Raw genomic sequence first — 17,836 nt, 5'->3', positions numbered from 1 at the left:
ACCCAGAGATTGGCTGATAGGAAAATGAGCATAGAACCGAAGTACTTGTTTTGAAGAAGCAGAAAAAGGCAGCTCCTACCTAACAAATGACTACAAGAAAAGACCTATAGACATAGAAACATAGAAAATGATGGCAGAAAAGGACCAAAAGGTCCATCCATTCTGCTCAGCAAGCTTTGGTAACATCCACCATGCCATACAGGTCACCCCCATACTTAGTATCCTGAACGGTTGGTTGCTGTCTTGAGTCCAATTCCCTGTTACCTCTTGCTGTTGAAGCAGAGAGCAAAGTTGGAGTTGTTTCATAAGTATCAGACTTATTGGTTAAGGGTAGTAACAGCCGCATCAGCAAGTTACTCCCATGCCTATTTGTTTACCCCTCTAACTTATTTGTTTTCCCAGACCGTAAAATTCCTTGTTGATGCCTGAATTTAATTCCCCCTTTACTCTTTTTCTCCCTACCATTAAAGCAGAGAGCAACAATGAAGTTGCATCAACAGTATGAAGGCTTAGTGGTTAAGGGTAGTAACCACCATACCAGCAAGTTACCCCTTGCACACTTTTTTTTATTTCCATCCTCTAATATTTAGGGATCCACAGTGTTTATCCCATGCCCCTTTGAAATCTTTCACCGTTTTTGTCTTCTTCACCTCTTCCGGAAGGGCATTCCAGGCATCCATTACCCTCTCTGTGAAGAAATATTTCCTGACATTGATTCTGAGTCGGCCTCCCTGGAGTTTCATTATGTGACCTCTAGTTCTGATTTCTCTCCAGTGGAAAAGGTTTGTCCATTGTGCATCATTAAAACCTTTCAAGTATCTGAAGGTCTATATCATATCCCCCTGCATTTCCTCTCCTCCAGGATATACATATTTAGGTCCTTCAGTCTCTCCTCATAAGTCATTCAATGGAACCGCCTCCATCCTGTTTCTGTCCTTTTTGAAATATGGTCTCCAGAACTGAACACAATACTCCAGGTGAGGCCTCACCAAGGACCTGTACAATGGGATTATCACCTCCCTTTTTTTTTTTTTTGTTATTCAACACAGCATTCTTCTGGCTTTAGCTGTTGCCTTGTCACATTGCTTTGCTGTCTTCAGATCGCTAGATACAGTCATCCCAAGGTCTACTCCATCTGACTTCCCAGGTCAGATGGAGTGGAAAAGAAAGTGCTGAGGCATGAAGGAGATACTCCTCTAATGGGAGCACCACACCAAGACCCTGAGCATGGCTGTGAGCTGTGACTGAAATTCACCAAATCCAAGCACTCCTATGACAGGCATATCCTCCCACCTGGCATGGTAAGTCCAGGTGAAAGGGAAGCACCTTGGTCAATCAGTCGACACATGAAAAGCCAGAAGCATTACCATCAGAAATCTGGCCAGAAGCAGGGAAAGGATGTATACCTTTCCTTGAAGCCATACGTTAAGATCACTCCCATTTGCACCATGGCATCTCCCTTGACATTCTGACTGGAAGTTGGAAGATGTGAAGAATGCAAGGAGGCAGACCCCAGGACTGCCGGATAAAGCAATAGCCTTAAGGCTTTAGAAATTGATGTTAGGCAACTTCTCAACTATACAAACCTCTGCTGATCCAGACACAGGGAGTTGCCACAGAGGCTGACTCATAGGTCATTGGCCCATAGATGCAATTTCCTCTCATGAGACAAGAGGCAATATACACTGAGAAAGTCAAATAACACTCAGTACTAAGCCTAGATGCAAGAAAAGGATGAGAATATCCTGAGGAAAAATCCTGAATCCTCTCTGCTGAGAGACCAAAAAGTAATGCTGCAAGAGCCAGCCCCTGTAGAAAAACAGGATTTCTACACTGACCCTGGAACCATGAGGGTACTAGATCAGGTTCAGTCTGACTAGCAGAACAGACTGCTCACCAACCTGGCACAGACATCAAGATTATTGCCAAAGATAACCCATTTTTCAATCTTATAACTTCATGGCATATGAAGTGGAAACATCTGCATTGACAAGAACCACCATGTCAGCCAACGAACACACTGATAGAGTTACATCTGAAAGAGGAGATGATCCCTAAGTGATTGCAACATGGGTGTGGGGCCTCTTTTGCTAGCTTTCAGCCCTGATACATGAAGCCATGTATAGGGCAAGTTGTTTGAAGATGTACATGCCATTTGGGATGCAGAGTGGATGGAACCCTCCCCTCAGTGGTAGAGTAGTTTACATATCCCTACTTCCTTAGCAACCTACATTAACTAAGAACACAACAATGTTAAGATGCAGACAGTAATCCAGCAGTGAGATGGGGGCCTTTCAGTCTTTTGCACTGAATGTCGCATGTATGATTATTTACCTGTAGGTGAGAAGTTGCATATGTGCGCACCTACTGCAAAGAGCTCCTGGCTGTCAGAGAACAAATCCAATCTCTGGAGGCTGAAGTGGCAGACCTAGAGGACTTGAGACAGAGGTATATAGAAGAGACTTTGATGGACCTAGTAGCCAAGTGCCAACTTCAGTTTGACTTCTCCTGTGCTGCCTTGTGATAGAATCACAGAATATATAGAAAGGCCTGATTTAATGGGACATCACTTCTGTAAATCCCTGCTGGCTAAGTCTTGCTTCACTAATCTGCCTCATTTTTTGAAGGGGTTAATAAACGTGGATAATGATGATCTGGTGGATATAGAATATTTGGATTTTCAGAAGGCATTTGATAAAGTCCCCCATGAGAGATCCCTGAGAAAAATAGTTATTGGATAGTCGGCTGTGCCTTATTTTAGATTGCAAATTGGTTAAAAGATAGGAAACAGAGAGCAGGAATAAATGGTCAGTTTTCTCAATGGAGAAAGGTAAACAGTGGAGTGCCTCAGAGATCTGTACCTGGGACTGGTGGGAAAAGGAACAAGTGAGGTGATCAGATTTTCAGATGAGACAAAATTATTCTGAGTAGTAAAATCATAAGTGGATTGTGAGAAATCGCAGGAAGACTGAGAATTTGAGAGATTGGGCATCCAAATCTCGATTACATAAATTTAATGTAAACAAGTGCAAAGTAATGCACATAGGGAAAAGTAACCCACCCTGCAATTACACAAAGTGAAGTTCCACATTAGGGGTGAGTTCAGAGCGGGTTACGATCTACATGCATAAAATGTCATAGTAGCAACATAAAAGCATACAGTAAAACACAAATAAAAAAAATCATATAATCATGACTGCTGGCATAGATGAGTAAGATATCTAATCAAAATTCTAAACAGGATCAAACTCAGTTTCAAACAAATAGGTTTCTAACGCTCTTGAAGGCTTTTAACTCCTTAATGTTGCGTATAGTTGCAGTAAAGAGTTCAATAATACAGGACCCCTGATAGAGAATGCCATCTCCTGAATTTTGCTTTAGGAAATGGGATATCAAGTAACCCTAAATTAGATGATTGAAGGGCACGTGCTGGGGTATGGACTTTGAATAAGGAATTAGCCCAGGGAGATGACACATTGCTTAGTAAATTGAAAATTAAAGTTGCTAGTTTGTTTTAATTATGCCAGTGAAGTATAATCCAGTATAGTGATTTAAGGACAGGAGTTGAGTTCGTGAATGGCTATGCCAGTAAGCAAGTGGGCTGCTGAATTTTGAATGATTTGAAGGACCACAAAAATAGCAGGAAAGCTAGTATAAGACGACATTACAATAATCTAACTTGGATAGGACAAGGGATTGGAGAATTGTCCAAAAAAGTACAGGATCAAGAATTGGTTTCAGGTGACTTAGCAAGTGCAACTTGGCAAAAGAAATCTGAACGATGGACAACGATGGACTTAATGTTCCATACTGTATTTGAAATCAGAATGTGATGTCCGTGAAATACAGGGGATTGAGGATAGTTATTTAGCAGGAAACCATGAGAGAATCATGATTTCATATTTATCAGCGTTGAGAGTAAGCTTATGTCATGTCTCAGCCAGCTTTGAATTGTGCTCATGCATAAGGATGCAAATTGTGTAGTGGAAGACCAACTGGATTTTAATGGGAAAAAAAGAATTTAATAACGTCCATGTATATCCTATAATGGATCCTAAGGCTCCCAAGTAAATGGCACAAAGTCGTCCTATATATGTTGAAAAGAGCATTGGGTACACCAGGATAAATAGGGGACCATGAGGAGGTCTCAGTTAACTTTTACTTGCTGGGACCTATTTCAAAGAAAGTTACAACCCAGTAAAAGGATCTGGGCATCATCAAGGGCAATATTTTGACATCCTCAGCTTAATATGTGGCAACGGTCCAAAAAGCAAACAATGTTAGGAATTATTAGGAAGAAAAATGGAAAATAAAATAGAATGGTGAGATTACACCTAGAATACTGTGTGCAATTCTGGTTGCCACATCTCATAAAAGATATAGAGCTGAACTGGAAAAGGTAGAGAGAAGGGTGACCAAAATGATAAAAGGGTTGGAACAGCTCTTCTATGAGAAAAGGCTAAAGAGGTAAGGGCTGTTTAGCTTAGAGAAGAGATAGCTGAGGGGAGATATGATAGAGGTCTATAAAATCATGAGTGGAATAAAACAGGTAAATGTGAATTGGTTTTAGATGTTTCATATAAGGCCAAAACTAGGAGACGGTCCATGAAGTTAGTAAGTAGCACATTTAAAAGAACTTGGACAAAATGTTTTCATTCTATGCACAGTTAAGCTCTGGATTTAACTGCTGGAGGATGAAGTAAAGGCAGCAAGCATAGCTGGGTTTAAAAAAAGTTTGAAGAAGTCTATAAACTGTTACTAACCAGACAGACTTGGGGGAAAGCCATTATTTATGCATTGCCGTTAGCAGCATTTATTTATTTATTTAAAATAATTTATATACCGGAGGTTCCTGTATAATATACATATCACCCCGGTTCACAAAGAACAGTAACTATCGCTACATATAGCGGTTTACATAGAACAGAATAAAAAAGAAGTTTTTACATTGAACAAAACTAAGTAAACAAGTTTTTACATTGAACAAATTAATCGAAGTAAGCAAATAGTGCATGGGATCTATCTACTGTTTAGGATTCTGCCAGGTACTTGTGACCTTGACTGACCCCTGTTGGACATAGCCTCGGTCTGACCCAGTACAGCAATTCTTGTGTTATGTAGGTTTGCTTAATTTAAAGCCTTGCTTTAAGCTTCCTACTCTATCATGGGGCTTTGGATTGGTTTTAAGCCAACCAATGAAATCCCCTTTTGAGCCTCTGGCCTCTTGACTGAAAAGGTAGTGATCACTTCAGCCTGCAAAGTTGGAGAGTTTCAAGCCCTAGTGAGTTGTCCATATAATTTCTATCATAAGAGGGTGATACTGTGTTCATACACAAAGTTGTGTCGGGTTCCTTTCAACATTTTTCCCAAGGCCACAAACCAACAAAGGTGAACAAGCTCTTTACACCTTAGATTGTAAGAGAGCTATCGCTTATCTGGAATGGACTAAAGGCCTTAAAGTCCATCCAGCTTTTTGCTTTCTTTTGCCCCATCGAGTCTGGGATTGCTGTTTCTAAGAGAACGCTTTCTAATTGGATAACAAACTGCATATCCTTCACTTATGCCCAAGCTGGCTTAGAGAAGCATATCAGGGCACATAATGTCAGAGCCACAGTTGCATCCGTCACCTAGGGAGAGTCCACTGTGAGATGTGTAGTGCTGCAATGTGGACTTCAGTTCACACATCTATATCCAAACAATGATGAGATGTATATTCTTGCCATGACTGCAAATTTGGGCAGTCTGTTTAGGGTGTCTTTGTTGGAGCCCAATTTCAGGCCCCCTTAAGGACCATTCTTTTCTTTTAGGGTTGTCTCCCTGTTAAAATACATAAATAAATAGGGGGGGTTTAACCACCAAAAACAGTTGTTTCCACCCTGTTGGTAGAATTATCTGTATTTTTGTGGGTGTGAGTGTTCACCACCACCCTTATATAGGGACTCTCCTAGTTGAGACTTTTTGATTCGTCTTGTCTTCAGAGAAAATGAAGTTGCTTACCTGTAACAAGTGTTCTCTGAAGACAGGAATCACCATGCCTTCTGGAGTTAGGCTTATAAACTTAATGATAAAATTCTGACATGTAAATGTTACATGAAGAGATATTGAAACTGCCACATGTACACAGAGGGACCTTTTACATTTTCCTTGGAAAAATTTGGAAAAGTGATCTTTGTTGGCACTGAGGGATGATGATTCCCCTGTTTTCGGAGAGCAAACAGGTAAGCAACTTTGTTTTACATACTGGTAACTTTTACCCATTGTTGTGGTGTTTCAGCGTTTCAAACAGAAGGGAAGTTGTATCTTATCTTGGATTTTCTCAGGGGAGGAGATTTGTTTACACGCTTATCCAAAGAGGTAGGTGTATCTCTTTTGGAAGATTTTCTCCTTATCAGCTGAGCTAACTAAAGTAATTCATAATGGAAGAGGGTTGGTAAAAAATTTTTACTCTTCAATTTTCTTTTTATAGCATTGTTTCCTTTCCTGCCTGTTTCTTGGTTTGATTGCTTACATAGTAACATATTAAATGATGGCAGATAAAGACCAAAAAGGCTTCCTCATTTGGTCATTTTCCTGGGGATCTTTCATCTTATGTCATAGCTACCCCCTATCTTCCTATGCCGTAGCTACCCCCTACCTCTTTGTCCCTTCACCCCGCACCCACCTAACTAAAATTGCCTTACTTCAACTAAGTATCACACTCCCTCCCCCCACCTGCTTAATTTCTGCCTCCGCACCCTTTATCCCTTAACCTGCAATTGATTTCTCCTTAAATATTCATCACAATTTGTAAACTCACTCCTGTAAATACTCGTTAATGTTCTATAAGGCTAACATTCCTCTCCTTTACTTGAATCTGCCATGCTAGCCCTTTTACCCCCAGTTCCAGTTCCCCTTCGTTACATGTAACTTCTAATTCCTCTTCCAAACCTTTAATGTTACCCCTGTTTCAATGTAAACCGGTGTGATATTCCCATGAATGTCGATATAGAAAAGTTTTAAATAACTAAATAAATAAAATTAATCTTTTGTTCCAATATGTTGAGGTTGATATTCAAAAGGTTCGTCTTGGTAACTTTTCAAGTTACCCAGACAGAAGGTAAGATTTAAGTATTTCTCCAAGGACAAGCAGGATGTCAGTCCTCACACATGGGTGACATCATCAGATAGAGCCTGGAATGGGACTTTGATCTCAAAGAATCTAGAACTTTCAGACATGCCCTACTGAGCATGTGCAGCTGTAGTCATCACCCTGCCCCCCTAGGCAGAGTCCTTCAATCTCTCTTTTTTTTTTTTTTTTCCCGCGGAGCCATGTGCTTGCGGGAGCTATGTGCTCACAGTATACAGCTTTGCTCTCTTCCTCACAGTCTTTGTAAGTGATGTTTTTCTAGAGCTACAGCTATTTTCTTTCCTTTACCTTATGGTAGTTTTCTCCCAGGACAAGCAGGATGGTAGTCCTCACATATGGGTGATGTCATCAGGCGGAGCCCTATTACAGAACACTTTTGTCAAAGTTTCTAGAAACTTTGACTGGCACACTGAGCATGCCCAGCATGCCATGATCCCTGTGTCCACAGGGGTCTCCCTTCAGTCTCTTTTTTTTCCGCGCTGCAGTTTGCCTCGCGTTTAGGAGCTCTGTGAGATTTTTCTCACAACTTTTCCTCACGGAAACACGAAGTTTTACTTCACAAATAATTTCCCTACATGGGTCTCCCTTCATGTACATTTCATCGACGCTCAGTGAGTACTATGCTCTGTTCTCCGGTCAGTTCCTGTCACCTCACTATCGGTTCCCCTGGGTTACCAACTGAATTGCAGCCCTCTTTCTTCCTATGTCTATCACCCTCAGTCTGCCCCATGATGCCCGCGAGTGTCTTTGCTGCGATCTCCCATCGGGGCTAGAAGGACTGGACGTCCACAGTTCCCATTGCGGTCACCGTCGATGCCGCCAGGGCCACCGTCGATGCCGTCGAATCCGCCTTCGACACCTCCATCGATGCCGCCATCAACACCTCCATCGATGCCCTCGACTAAAGGAAATGCCCCATACTTCGGCTTCTCAACCAGTGCCCCGTGCAATCCTTGGGCGAGAAACAATGCTAGGAGCAGTAGAGGCATGGTGACCATCTGTCACCAGTGCCATCTGGGACATCAGTGGCATCTTCTTCTTTGGTGCTGGAGAATGACCGGGCCGAGCACCGAGGGAAACATAATCACTGGCACCAACGTGGTTCCGTGTTCGGTGCCGGCACTGATACCACACTGGCATCAGTGTCCAATGAGCCAGTTGCAAAGTGGGCCCGGGTACAAGAGACTCCATGCTCCTCTACACCCGAGGCGTTCCCCACTGACACCGGTGCCAGATACTGAGCCACCACAGATTCATGTGGAAGTGCCAGTAACTCCTAGCCTGTCTCCCATGTAGCTGTGCTACCTATACCAGCTTCCAGGGAGGAGCTGGACATCCTCATCCATCAGGCTATCTTGATGCCTTCCGGAATCTACTAACACCGGAGCCATCGATATTCGCACCATTGTGGCACTGCCTCGTTGAAGCACCTACCAATGACAGCCTAAGTCATTGACCCCAATTCTTCCTTCTGAGCCTCCACAGGACCCCTATACCTATCCCGGGATCCTCGAACGGCGATGGACACTCTAATCATGCTTCGGCACCAATCCCATCGAAACCTAAGTAAAGGACGTGTCTGAAACCATCCTTTTCGACCTGTCACTAAAAAGGACCAGAAGTTTTTGGGAGGGTCTAGGTTGTAACACAACACCAAGGGAACCTCTCTGCCATCCACATGAAATTCAAGCAACATGTGATTGCTTCGAAACATCCTCCCGTTGCCAGCAACAGGACTCTGTGCTAGATGGTGAACCTGGCTTACGGCCCCTGATTTACAGCCCGAAGTCCAAGATAAGCTAGCTGATCTGCCATGCACTGCAGATAATCTCTTCATGCACAAGGTCCAGCAGACAGTGGCTGAATTGCAAGACCACCGCGAGACCCTGCGACAGCCCTCTCTGTTTCTTGCACAGCAAAGAGGGATGCTAGAAGGACTTTTTACCACTCCCACATGAGACCAACAGATCACACCAATTCTGCCAGTCGGGCAGGCTCCTGGATTTTTCAACCTTGCCAGAGAACAGAACGGTCCATCCCACTGAGGACCAGGGCTCAGGATACCATTCCCCAGATGCAACAAGGCAGAGGATTTTAATCCCGTTATTTCCTACTTTCAAAGAAAACAGGCGACCTCTGCCCATCCTGGACCTCAGAAATCTCAACAAATTTCTTTAGAAAGAAAAGTTCAAAATGGTGTCTCTCGGCACCATGCTTTCCTTACTACAACAAGGGGGTTGCCTCTATTCTCTGGACTTTCTATACGCTTCATAGTGAGTCGTCAACATTTTCAATATCAAGTTCTGCCATTTGAACTAGCTTCGACAACTTGGGTATTTCACCAAATGGCTAGCAGTGACTGCTGCTCATCTACAAAGAACAGCAGCATTCACGCGTTTCCTTACCTGGACGACTGCCCAATAAGGAGTCAGTCCAAACAAGGAGCTCTAAATTCTCTAAGACTCCCTATAAATCTACTAAATTTGGCGGGGATTTCTGATCATCTACCATAAATCCCATATGGAGCAGATCTGGGCACTACAGTCGCAGCGGCCTTCCTGCCCAACAACCGCGCAGACATCCTATCAAATTGTGCACATCTCTGCATGCATGCAACATAGCCTCAGTCCATCAATTCTTTCATTGCTGGGCCACATGGTTTCAATGATCCACGTCACTCCTATGGCTAGACTAGCCATGAGAAAAACTCAGTGGATTTTAAGATTTCAGTGGCTCTAAGCTGTTCAACCGCTTTTGTCCCTGATCCATATCACCAATCCAGTAACCAAATCATCAGATGATCTTGGCCATGGTCGCATCCAACTTGGGTTGGAGAGCTCGTATCAACACCCTCCAAACCCAAAATGCATTGACGCCGCTCCATGAAAAGTCTCAGTTCAACTTCCTGGAGCTTCGAGCCATGCGTTATGCCCTTTATGCCTTCAAACACTGCCTCTCTCACAAAACTTTGTGGATACAGGCAGACAACATAGTGGCAATGTGGTACTCGAACAAACAGACGCACAGGTTCTTATCTGCTCTGTCGGGAAGCCGTGCAGTTCTGGGCCTGGCCCTTGCACACTCCATGCATCTCCGGGCCACTTATCTAGCAGGCATACCGAACATACTAACAGACCATCTCAATCGATGTCTCCATCCCCATAAGTGGTCTCTGAATCCATGTGTAGCGAGTAAAATCTTCTAGCACTGAGGTCAACCAACTATCAACCTCTTGCGTCCGAATTGAACCACAGAGTGGACAGATTCTGCTCCCTACACAGGCTTCCAAATGCGTTAGCCATGGACACCTTTGCTCACCCCTGCAACAAAGGCCTCCTATATGTGTCGCTTCCGATACCACTCACAGCCAAGACTCTCATGAACCTACAGTAGGACAGGTTTTCAATGATTCTCATAACCCCGTACTGGCCTTGACAAGTATGCTTCCCCATACTTCTCTATCTATTACTCCAGGAACCAATTCACCTGCCCACAGGTCAACCTCATAACACAGACTCACTGATATTCTTAGGTACTTGTAGCTTCACGAAAACCTTCCACACGTAAATCTTACCATTCGAAATCAGCAAGGTTTACCAAATGGCATGCACAAAAAGGTATTGACTCCTTTTTCCTGCCCCACTCCATTTCTATTAGGCTATCTAGGATACCTTTCGGATTCTGGTCCTGAGATAGAACCTCAGTTCTATCTCAGTGTACCACCAGGGAGTAGGAGATGCCCTGTTAATGGCTCAACCCCTTATGAGTCGGCTTATCATGGGTTTTCTATGATTTAAGCCTCCTCTACGATCACCGGTTACAGAATGGGGCCTAAATGTAGTGCTTACAAGGCTCATGTGTTCCCTGTTCGAGCCTTTGCATTTCTATAACATTAAAATTCTAACATGGAAAATTATTTTCCTCGTAGCCATCACCTCTGTTAAAAGGGTCAGTGAGTTACAAGCCCTTGTTGCATACTCACCCGACACTAGGGTCCTCCGTACTCACCCTAAATTTCTTCTTAAAGTGGACACAGCCTCTCACCTTACTCAGTCTGTAGTCTGCTCACTCTTTCCCAAGGCCTCACTCTCACCATGGCGAGAGGGTTTTGCACACCTTGGACTGTAAGCGTGCACTTGCATTCTATCTAGACCGCACTGCACTGCATAGGAAATCCACCCAACTCTTTGCTTCTTTGACAAAGACAAGCTGCAAGTTCCAGTGGGCAAACAAACTCTCTCCAACTGGCTAGCAGACTGTATCGAATTCTGCTATGAGGAAGCAGGCACTCCTCTCCAGGGGTGAGGGCAGGCACAGTTTGTAAGGGCCATGGCAACATCGGTAGCACACTATCGTTCAGTACCAATTACCAACATTTGCTAGGCTGCAACATGGAGCTCTCTTCACACATTCGCAGCCCTCTACTGCTTAGATAAGGAAGTCTGTCAAGACTCTGCCTTTGGCTAATCTGTCTTGCAGAACTTTGTTCCAGTATAATCCCCAACTCCTTCCACAACCACCTGCTGTGATTTCAGGCTGCCTCATCATTGCCAATAGTACCCCAATTATTGTTCCTGCTGCACGAGTTGTCTGCTATTGGCCTGTTGTAATATGAGTCAACCTGTAGCTTGCTAATCACCCATATGTGTGAGGACTATCATCCTGCTTGTCCTGGGAGAAAGCAGAGTTGCTTACTTGTAACAGGTGTTCTCCCAGGACAGCAGGATGTAGTCCTCACGAAACCCACCTGCCACCCCGCGGAGTTGGGTCTGCTTACGTTTATTATTTTATTTTTTCGTTCGTGCTTTTTGCTACAAACGAGACTGAAGGGAGATCCCTGTGGACACAGGGATCATGGCATGCTGGGCATGCTCAGTGTGCCAGTCAAAGTTTCTAGGGCTCCGCCTAATGACGCCACCCATATGTGAGGACTTCATCCTGCTGTCCTGGGAGAACACCTGTTACAGGTAAACAACTCTGCTTTCTTTTCTTTCTCTTTTTCCTTTGACCTCTGTCTGCAAGCTGTATGACTGGCCTTAGTCACTGTGCAGTCTGGGAGAGTCTATTTCTTCCTGGTTAAAATAAATAAATAGATATATATATATAGAGAGAGAGGTATATATAGATACTGCACCTGCAGTTTAATTTCTGTGTCCTTTCCTTGCTCTGCTGTTTTTGTATCTTTTGTCCGGTGCTGGCAGGACTGACTTGAGTGCAGTCCGTAGGTGATCCGTGTAGGCCGCTGAGCCTGGGGACTCGCCTGAGTTCTACACGGGCAGGAGTTCCTTGTCGTTTCACCAATTGTTCAGCATCAGTGAAAATCAGACAGTGAAGAGATTGAGGACCATACCGTTTCTGGGGGGGGGGGGGCGGAAGACCTCTTTCCCCCTCCCCCCCCAACACACACACCCAAAGGAACTAGTCTCCATGAGTCCCGGATGACCTAGCCTCTCCTCCTGCTTGTTGGTGATAGCAGTGCAGTCTCCCTGGGAGAGAGGGTGAGCAGGATCCTGGGCAAGCAGCTTGCTAGTGCACCTTTGGTGCCAAGCCCAATAACGGTTGCCCATGCACTTCTGTGACCAGTGCACAGTTAATCTGATGCATCAATATCAGGACCGCGATGGGGACCAGGACTGCCATTGAGCGCCATGGGCACCTTTGACACTATCGAGAGTCCGGGGCGCCCTCGGGCCTTGGTCGTCCCCATGGCCATTGACCGCCAAAGCTCTTGGGAGCCCTTAAGTGCCACTGAAGCCCTTGAACAGCAGGGACTTCAACCTTGAATGAATCAAGTGCCAGGGTCGCCCTTTACTCACAGCACCCTGGTATGCAGAGGCATACCAGCGTAGTGGCCTGGTGTCCTGACAGAGAACTGAGAGGCATTGTGCTGTCCCATCACTGGCCTACGACTTTCGGGCACAATGGATGGCAATGATCTCAGGGGCCCTGAGCCGCTGGGGTTGGGAGGCATTGGAGGCCGCACCTGGATTCTTGCACCAATGGTGTTAGAGTGCTAGCAAGGCTATTATCAGCCATAGCTGCTGACAAGGGATGCCATCAAGCTCGCAGCATCTATGTCCTCGGATGGATAGGTAAGGCAAGGGGAATAGTCGATGGTGCTGGCAGTCATTGGTTCCTTTGGGTGCCGATGAGGCATGTCAGGGCTGTGTCGGAGCTGCAGATCCTCTGCCTACAGGCGCCCCTGGCATCTTTGGTACTGCCAGTCCATCAGTGCCTTCAGGCTGCAGGGTCTCTATTGGTGCTGCAAGGCTGTTGACACCGTTGAAGCCTTGGGTGCAGCGTCTAGTGTCCTGATGTGATCCATCGTTGATGAGCACGAAAGTACTATGGGCCTTATGAGCGCCATCACCACTGTGGGGCACCAGTGGGCTCGCTCAGTTGCCACATGAACGACCGCAAGCACCATGGGCACTGTCTGTCGCCATGGACTTTGCTGCTGCTGTTCCATGAGGGAAACATTGGCGAGCCATTTCTGATGCATTTTCAAGGGCTGTGTCTAGCTTCTTGGAGTGTTATCAGGTACTGGAGAGGGTGACGCCATAGAACACCACCCACCATCATGCCATACCCAGAGCCCCAGTGGTACTGGGGATGCCACCATCACACTGTTCCTCTGCACTCCACTGGGAGTTATGGTGACAGTGGAGCACAGCATGTATGGTCGGGTAAGGCAAGGCATCTACTCCAAGTACCTCGGAAGGTGGCAGGCGGCATTCTCTCTGACTGTGCTTTTCTCAGCCAAGCCAGGGTTCTGCCATGATCACATCATGGTCTCAATGTCCTCGTCAGTTCTGCACAGCAAAATGCTGGGGAGCACTGGTGAAGAAGGCGTCATCTCACATTGTTTGCCTTTTGGCAGCACATTGCCACCTATTCCAGCAAGTGGATACCACTGTGTGAGTACTGGTCAGTATGTTTTTACAGCGGAGGGCTCTTTTTTACAGTTGCCTTCTGCTGTATGAGTGAATCTGTATGTGTTTCTCTCGTAGCGAGCACAATAGGTTGTGCATCACAGCCACAGAACCGCGTTCCTGATTGAACCCCAAGGGGAGTAGATACCGGTAGGGTAGTGTCCTGAGTCTTCTCCTTTGGAAGAGGAATATGTCTTTTGACCCCTCCCCTCCCGTGTCACAAACCCCTTTTGTGGGAAAGCCCCTGAGGTTCCATCCCTGGCATGTTTATCTCTGACCTAGAGCCCCGATTCTTTGCATCAGTGCATCTCCCAGAAGGCCAGGGCTGGCAAACAGCAACAGCGGTTGTTGCACTGTTTTTGCTGGGGCTTCTCTGTTGATTACTGTGTCTTACCCCATCTGAGTATAGCTGCCTGTGGTCGATTAGTCGCTTCTGAACCTCAGCGATCAGAGATTGTAACTCAGCTCTCAATGGGAGAGTTGAAAGGTTTTTGGGATCGGGAAGCTACTATTCCCATTACTCCTCACCCTACAAGAAGGGGAGGTTTAACTGGGTTCCAGGGCAACACTTACGGATTCCCCTCTAGATGCCCAATTGTCCACACCCATAAGGGGTGTCCCTTATTCTTCGTTCCTGGGGAAGGGATGTCACCGTTTCTGCCTGGCAGTTGCTCTAGATTCCTTGCAAGCTCTGAGAGCCAGTCAAGCCAGTAGTACTCTTCTTAGGACATTCTAAGGCACAACAGGTCTATTTCATGAGGGAACCTTTCCAGAGTTGCTCCCAGGTGAACCTTAAGAGTTTCTCCCGTCCAGGAGTCAGCTTGATACCTGATGAGCTCAGTGGGCCGTTCTGGCCACTCATTCTCACCTGCGGGTTCTAGTCCATCTAATTGGCGAGTATGCCTTTCAACCTATTGCCATATCCGTGGCTGAGGGAGTTAGGGGACGAGGGACTCCGCAAGAGAGGTGCTTCTCTTCGTTGCTGTGGCTTGCAAGCTATACTTCCCCATTTTAGAGATAACCCTGACTGCGGATAGGAGAATCCTGGTTCATGCAACAATTGTTCCATTACTGGACAGCGTGCTTCCTTGACGGAAGTATTTGCAATCATGGCTGGGGTATTAATACCTAAGCCAAGTGCCTGGCAGTCTGTTCCAAGATCACCCTGGCCCTGCCCTGGTACCATTAGGGTTTCCGGGCCAGTGAAGAAATCTTGTTCGACAAGGATTGCATTTGCAGCAACCTGGCTTTCTGTGTCTTAGTGGAGTATTTCTGGATTTCTTCCCTGGGGGATTTGCTCTATTTCAGCTGTTCCAAGCAGGCTGAGGGCTCTGTCTCGGTGGGAAACTCCCTATTGGAATCGGCAGTGGGTTATTTGCTTGGGGTTGGAATATACCACCTAGTGACTCATACTTTCCCTGGCAATCCAGCAGTCTGCCTCCTTGTGTTCTCACTCCTTCCAACTTCCGGTTGGGAGGTCGGGGGAGGGAAGAAAAAGCCAAGTCATAGTGTATACCTGTAGGGAAAGATACACCATGTTTTCCCTATATTTTATCCAGACTCTGGCCAATACTACCTTTAGCTCTTCTCTCTTCACTAGGTTGCCCAAAGTGCCTTCCTGCTCACCTTGCCCTTGACAGGGTGCAGTGTGGGTGAGCTTCAGATCTAACTTCTCTCCCTGCTCGAGATTTGGGCTAGTGATCTATTCAGGGTTTGCCATTCATCCCCTGAAACTCTTGACACTGTCATGCAAGGTCAGCTAGGTCTAATGCTTTGGCATGTAGGATCTATCTCGTCCTGCGTTGTTGCTGATTTTTCTCCAAGAATTGCTTAGCCTTTTATGCACATTGTACTTATCAGTCACACATGGGCACACTTCTGCAGAGATGTTTTGTTCTTTGGATGTCAGTGGATCGCAATTTCTTTCTGCAAAGTTCTCAAGCCTCAGTTGGGTTTTCAGTTGTCTTTTTAACACCAAAGGAAACTTCATCCAAGAGTTCTTCTCTTGTTTACATCTCTAGGCTTTTTCCTGTACCCAGGAGGTTCTAGGCTTACTTCATTGTCGGGGTTACTGATCCGCAACCCTTCTTGTAATGTTTTCCGTGTTGCGGAGTATGCTTCTGCTCATACTCATATCATTCAGCTGCCTTAAGTGCCCCTGCTACGCATGAGGGTTTTGTGTCTGTCATTTCTATGGTTTTTCTTTGTAGAACCCAAACTCATCTCCAGCTTGGACTCCTTGTGGGTTGGCTGTCTCATAGACCAAAGGGAGACAGGTAGTGCTTCTGTACTGTGCAGTTTCCCACTTTGTCCTGCTCAGACAGCTAATAGCTAGGGATTCACCCATGTGTGAGGACTACAATCCTGCTTGTCCTCGGAGAAAGCAGAGTTGCTTATCTGTAACAGGTGTTCTCCGAGAGCAGCAGGATTGTAGTCATGAAACCCACCCGCCTCCCTTGGGAGCTGGTTTCTCCATGTATTAGCTATATTATGGACTGAAGGACTCTGCCTAATGGGCAAGGTGATGATACAGCTGCACATGCTCAGTACGGTATGTTTAAAAGTTCTAGATTCTTTGAGATCAAAGCTCTGAGCCGGGCTCCATCTGATGTCACCCATGTGTGAGGATTAACATTCTGCTGTCCTTGGAGAACACCTGTTACAGGTAACAGCTCTGCTTTCTTCCTGCACCCTGTCTAAATTTGTCTGGGTAACTTATTACCCTTACAAAATTTAACCAGATACAAATAGGTAATTCTGGGGTGGGGCTAAACTTGAATGGATGAGCACTGATGTTCAGTGCTACCTGGCTGAAGCCGGCTGGGAAAGTCTGGTTGGATCTGTAACTGGTGTTCTCCATGGACAGAAGAATTAATTCACATGTGGGTGATTTCACCACACGGCAACAAGTCCGATGTATTCAGACATTATTTTCTGTTTTTACCTTCTCATTCTGTTTGGACATGAGGAAGGGAGTCTACCTCCCGAAAGCTAGCCAAGAAGGGGGGTAATGTTCTAACATAAGAACATGCCATACTGGGTCAGACTAAGGGTCCATCAAGCCCAGCATCCTGTTTCCAACAGTGGCCAATCCAGGCCATAAGAACCTGGCAAGCACCCAAAAACTAAGTCTATTCCATGTTACTGTTGCTAGTAATAGCAGTGGCTATTTTCTAAGTCAACTTAATTAATAGCAGGTAATGGACTTCTCCTCCAAGAACTTATCCAATCCTTTTTTAAACACAGCTATACTAACTGCACTAACCACATCCTCTGGCAACAAATTCCAGAGTTTAATTGTGCGTTGAGTGAGAGAGAACTTTCTCCGATTAGTTTTAAATGTGCCACATGCTAACTTCATGGAGTACCCCCTAGTCTTTCAAATAATGTACACCAGTCACACCGATTTCCAACGTGGACCTATACAAGTCGTCTTTGAAGATTATCCTAGCAAAACTAGGTACATGTAATTACACCTGCTGTTTGGTGTGTGTATTTGTGCCGAGAGAATTTATGTACTCATATTTTATCATCAGAAGGTATGTATGCAAGTCCCAACCCACCCAGATTCCATCCTCTGGAACACCTCTCGCCTATGCACATAAAAGTGCGCATATACAGTATGTATGCCTGAAATTTTATGCACGTATCAATCGCACAATTTTGTAAGGGGTCATTTGTGCAGTAAAGCATTACTTTGCCCACAGAAATCCCTTTGAAAATTACCCTCCCTGAATATTAAGCTAGGCCAATAAAAAGTGATCACCAACAACTTGTT

General features: G+C 45.4%; 1 protein-coding gene across 2 annotated transcripts in view; it reads left to right on the top strand.

The window, feature by feature from the left end:
* Positions 1-17,836, top strand: part of RPS6KA3 (ribosomal protein S6 kinase A3) — a 334,699-nt gene that overhangs the window by 186,602 nt on the left and 130,261 nt on the right. For both annotated transcript variants that reach the window (XM_029603390.1, XM_029603389.1), the window contains exon 6: positions 6,275-6,354. In XM_029603390.1, the coding sequence (XP_029459250.1) occupies positions 6,275-6,354 (80 nt within the window). The remainder of the gene's footprint in view (positions 1-6,274; positions 6,355-17,836) is intronic.

The sequence above is a fragment of the Rhinatrema bivittatum genome, chromosome 5, assembly GCF_901001135.1.
Source record: "Rhinatrema bivittatum chromosome 5, aRhiBiv1.1, whole genome shotgun sequence".
In the NCBI taxonomy this organism is placed as follows: Eukaryota; Metazoa; Chordata; class Amphibia; order Gymnophiona; family Rhinatrematidae; genus Rhinatrema; species Rhinatrema bivittatum.
This window is presented reverse-complemented; position numbering and strand designations above follow the sequence as displayed.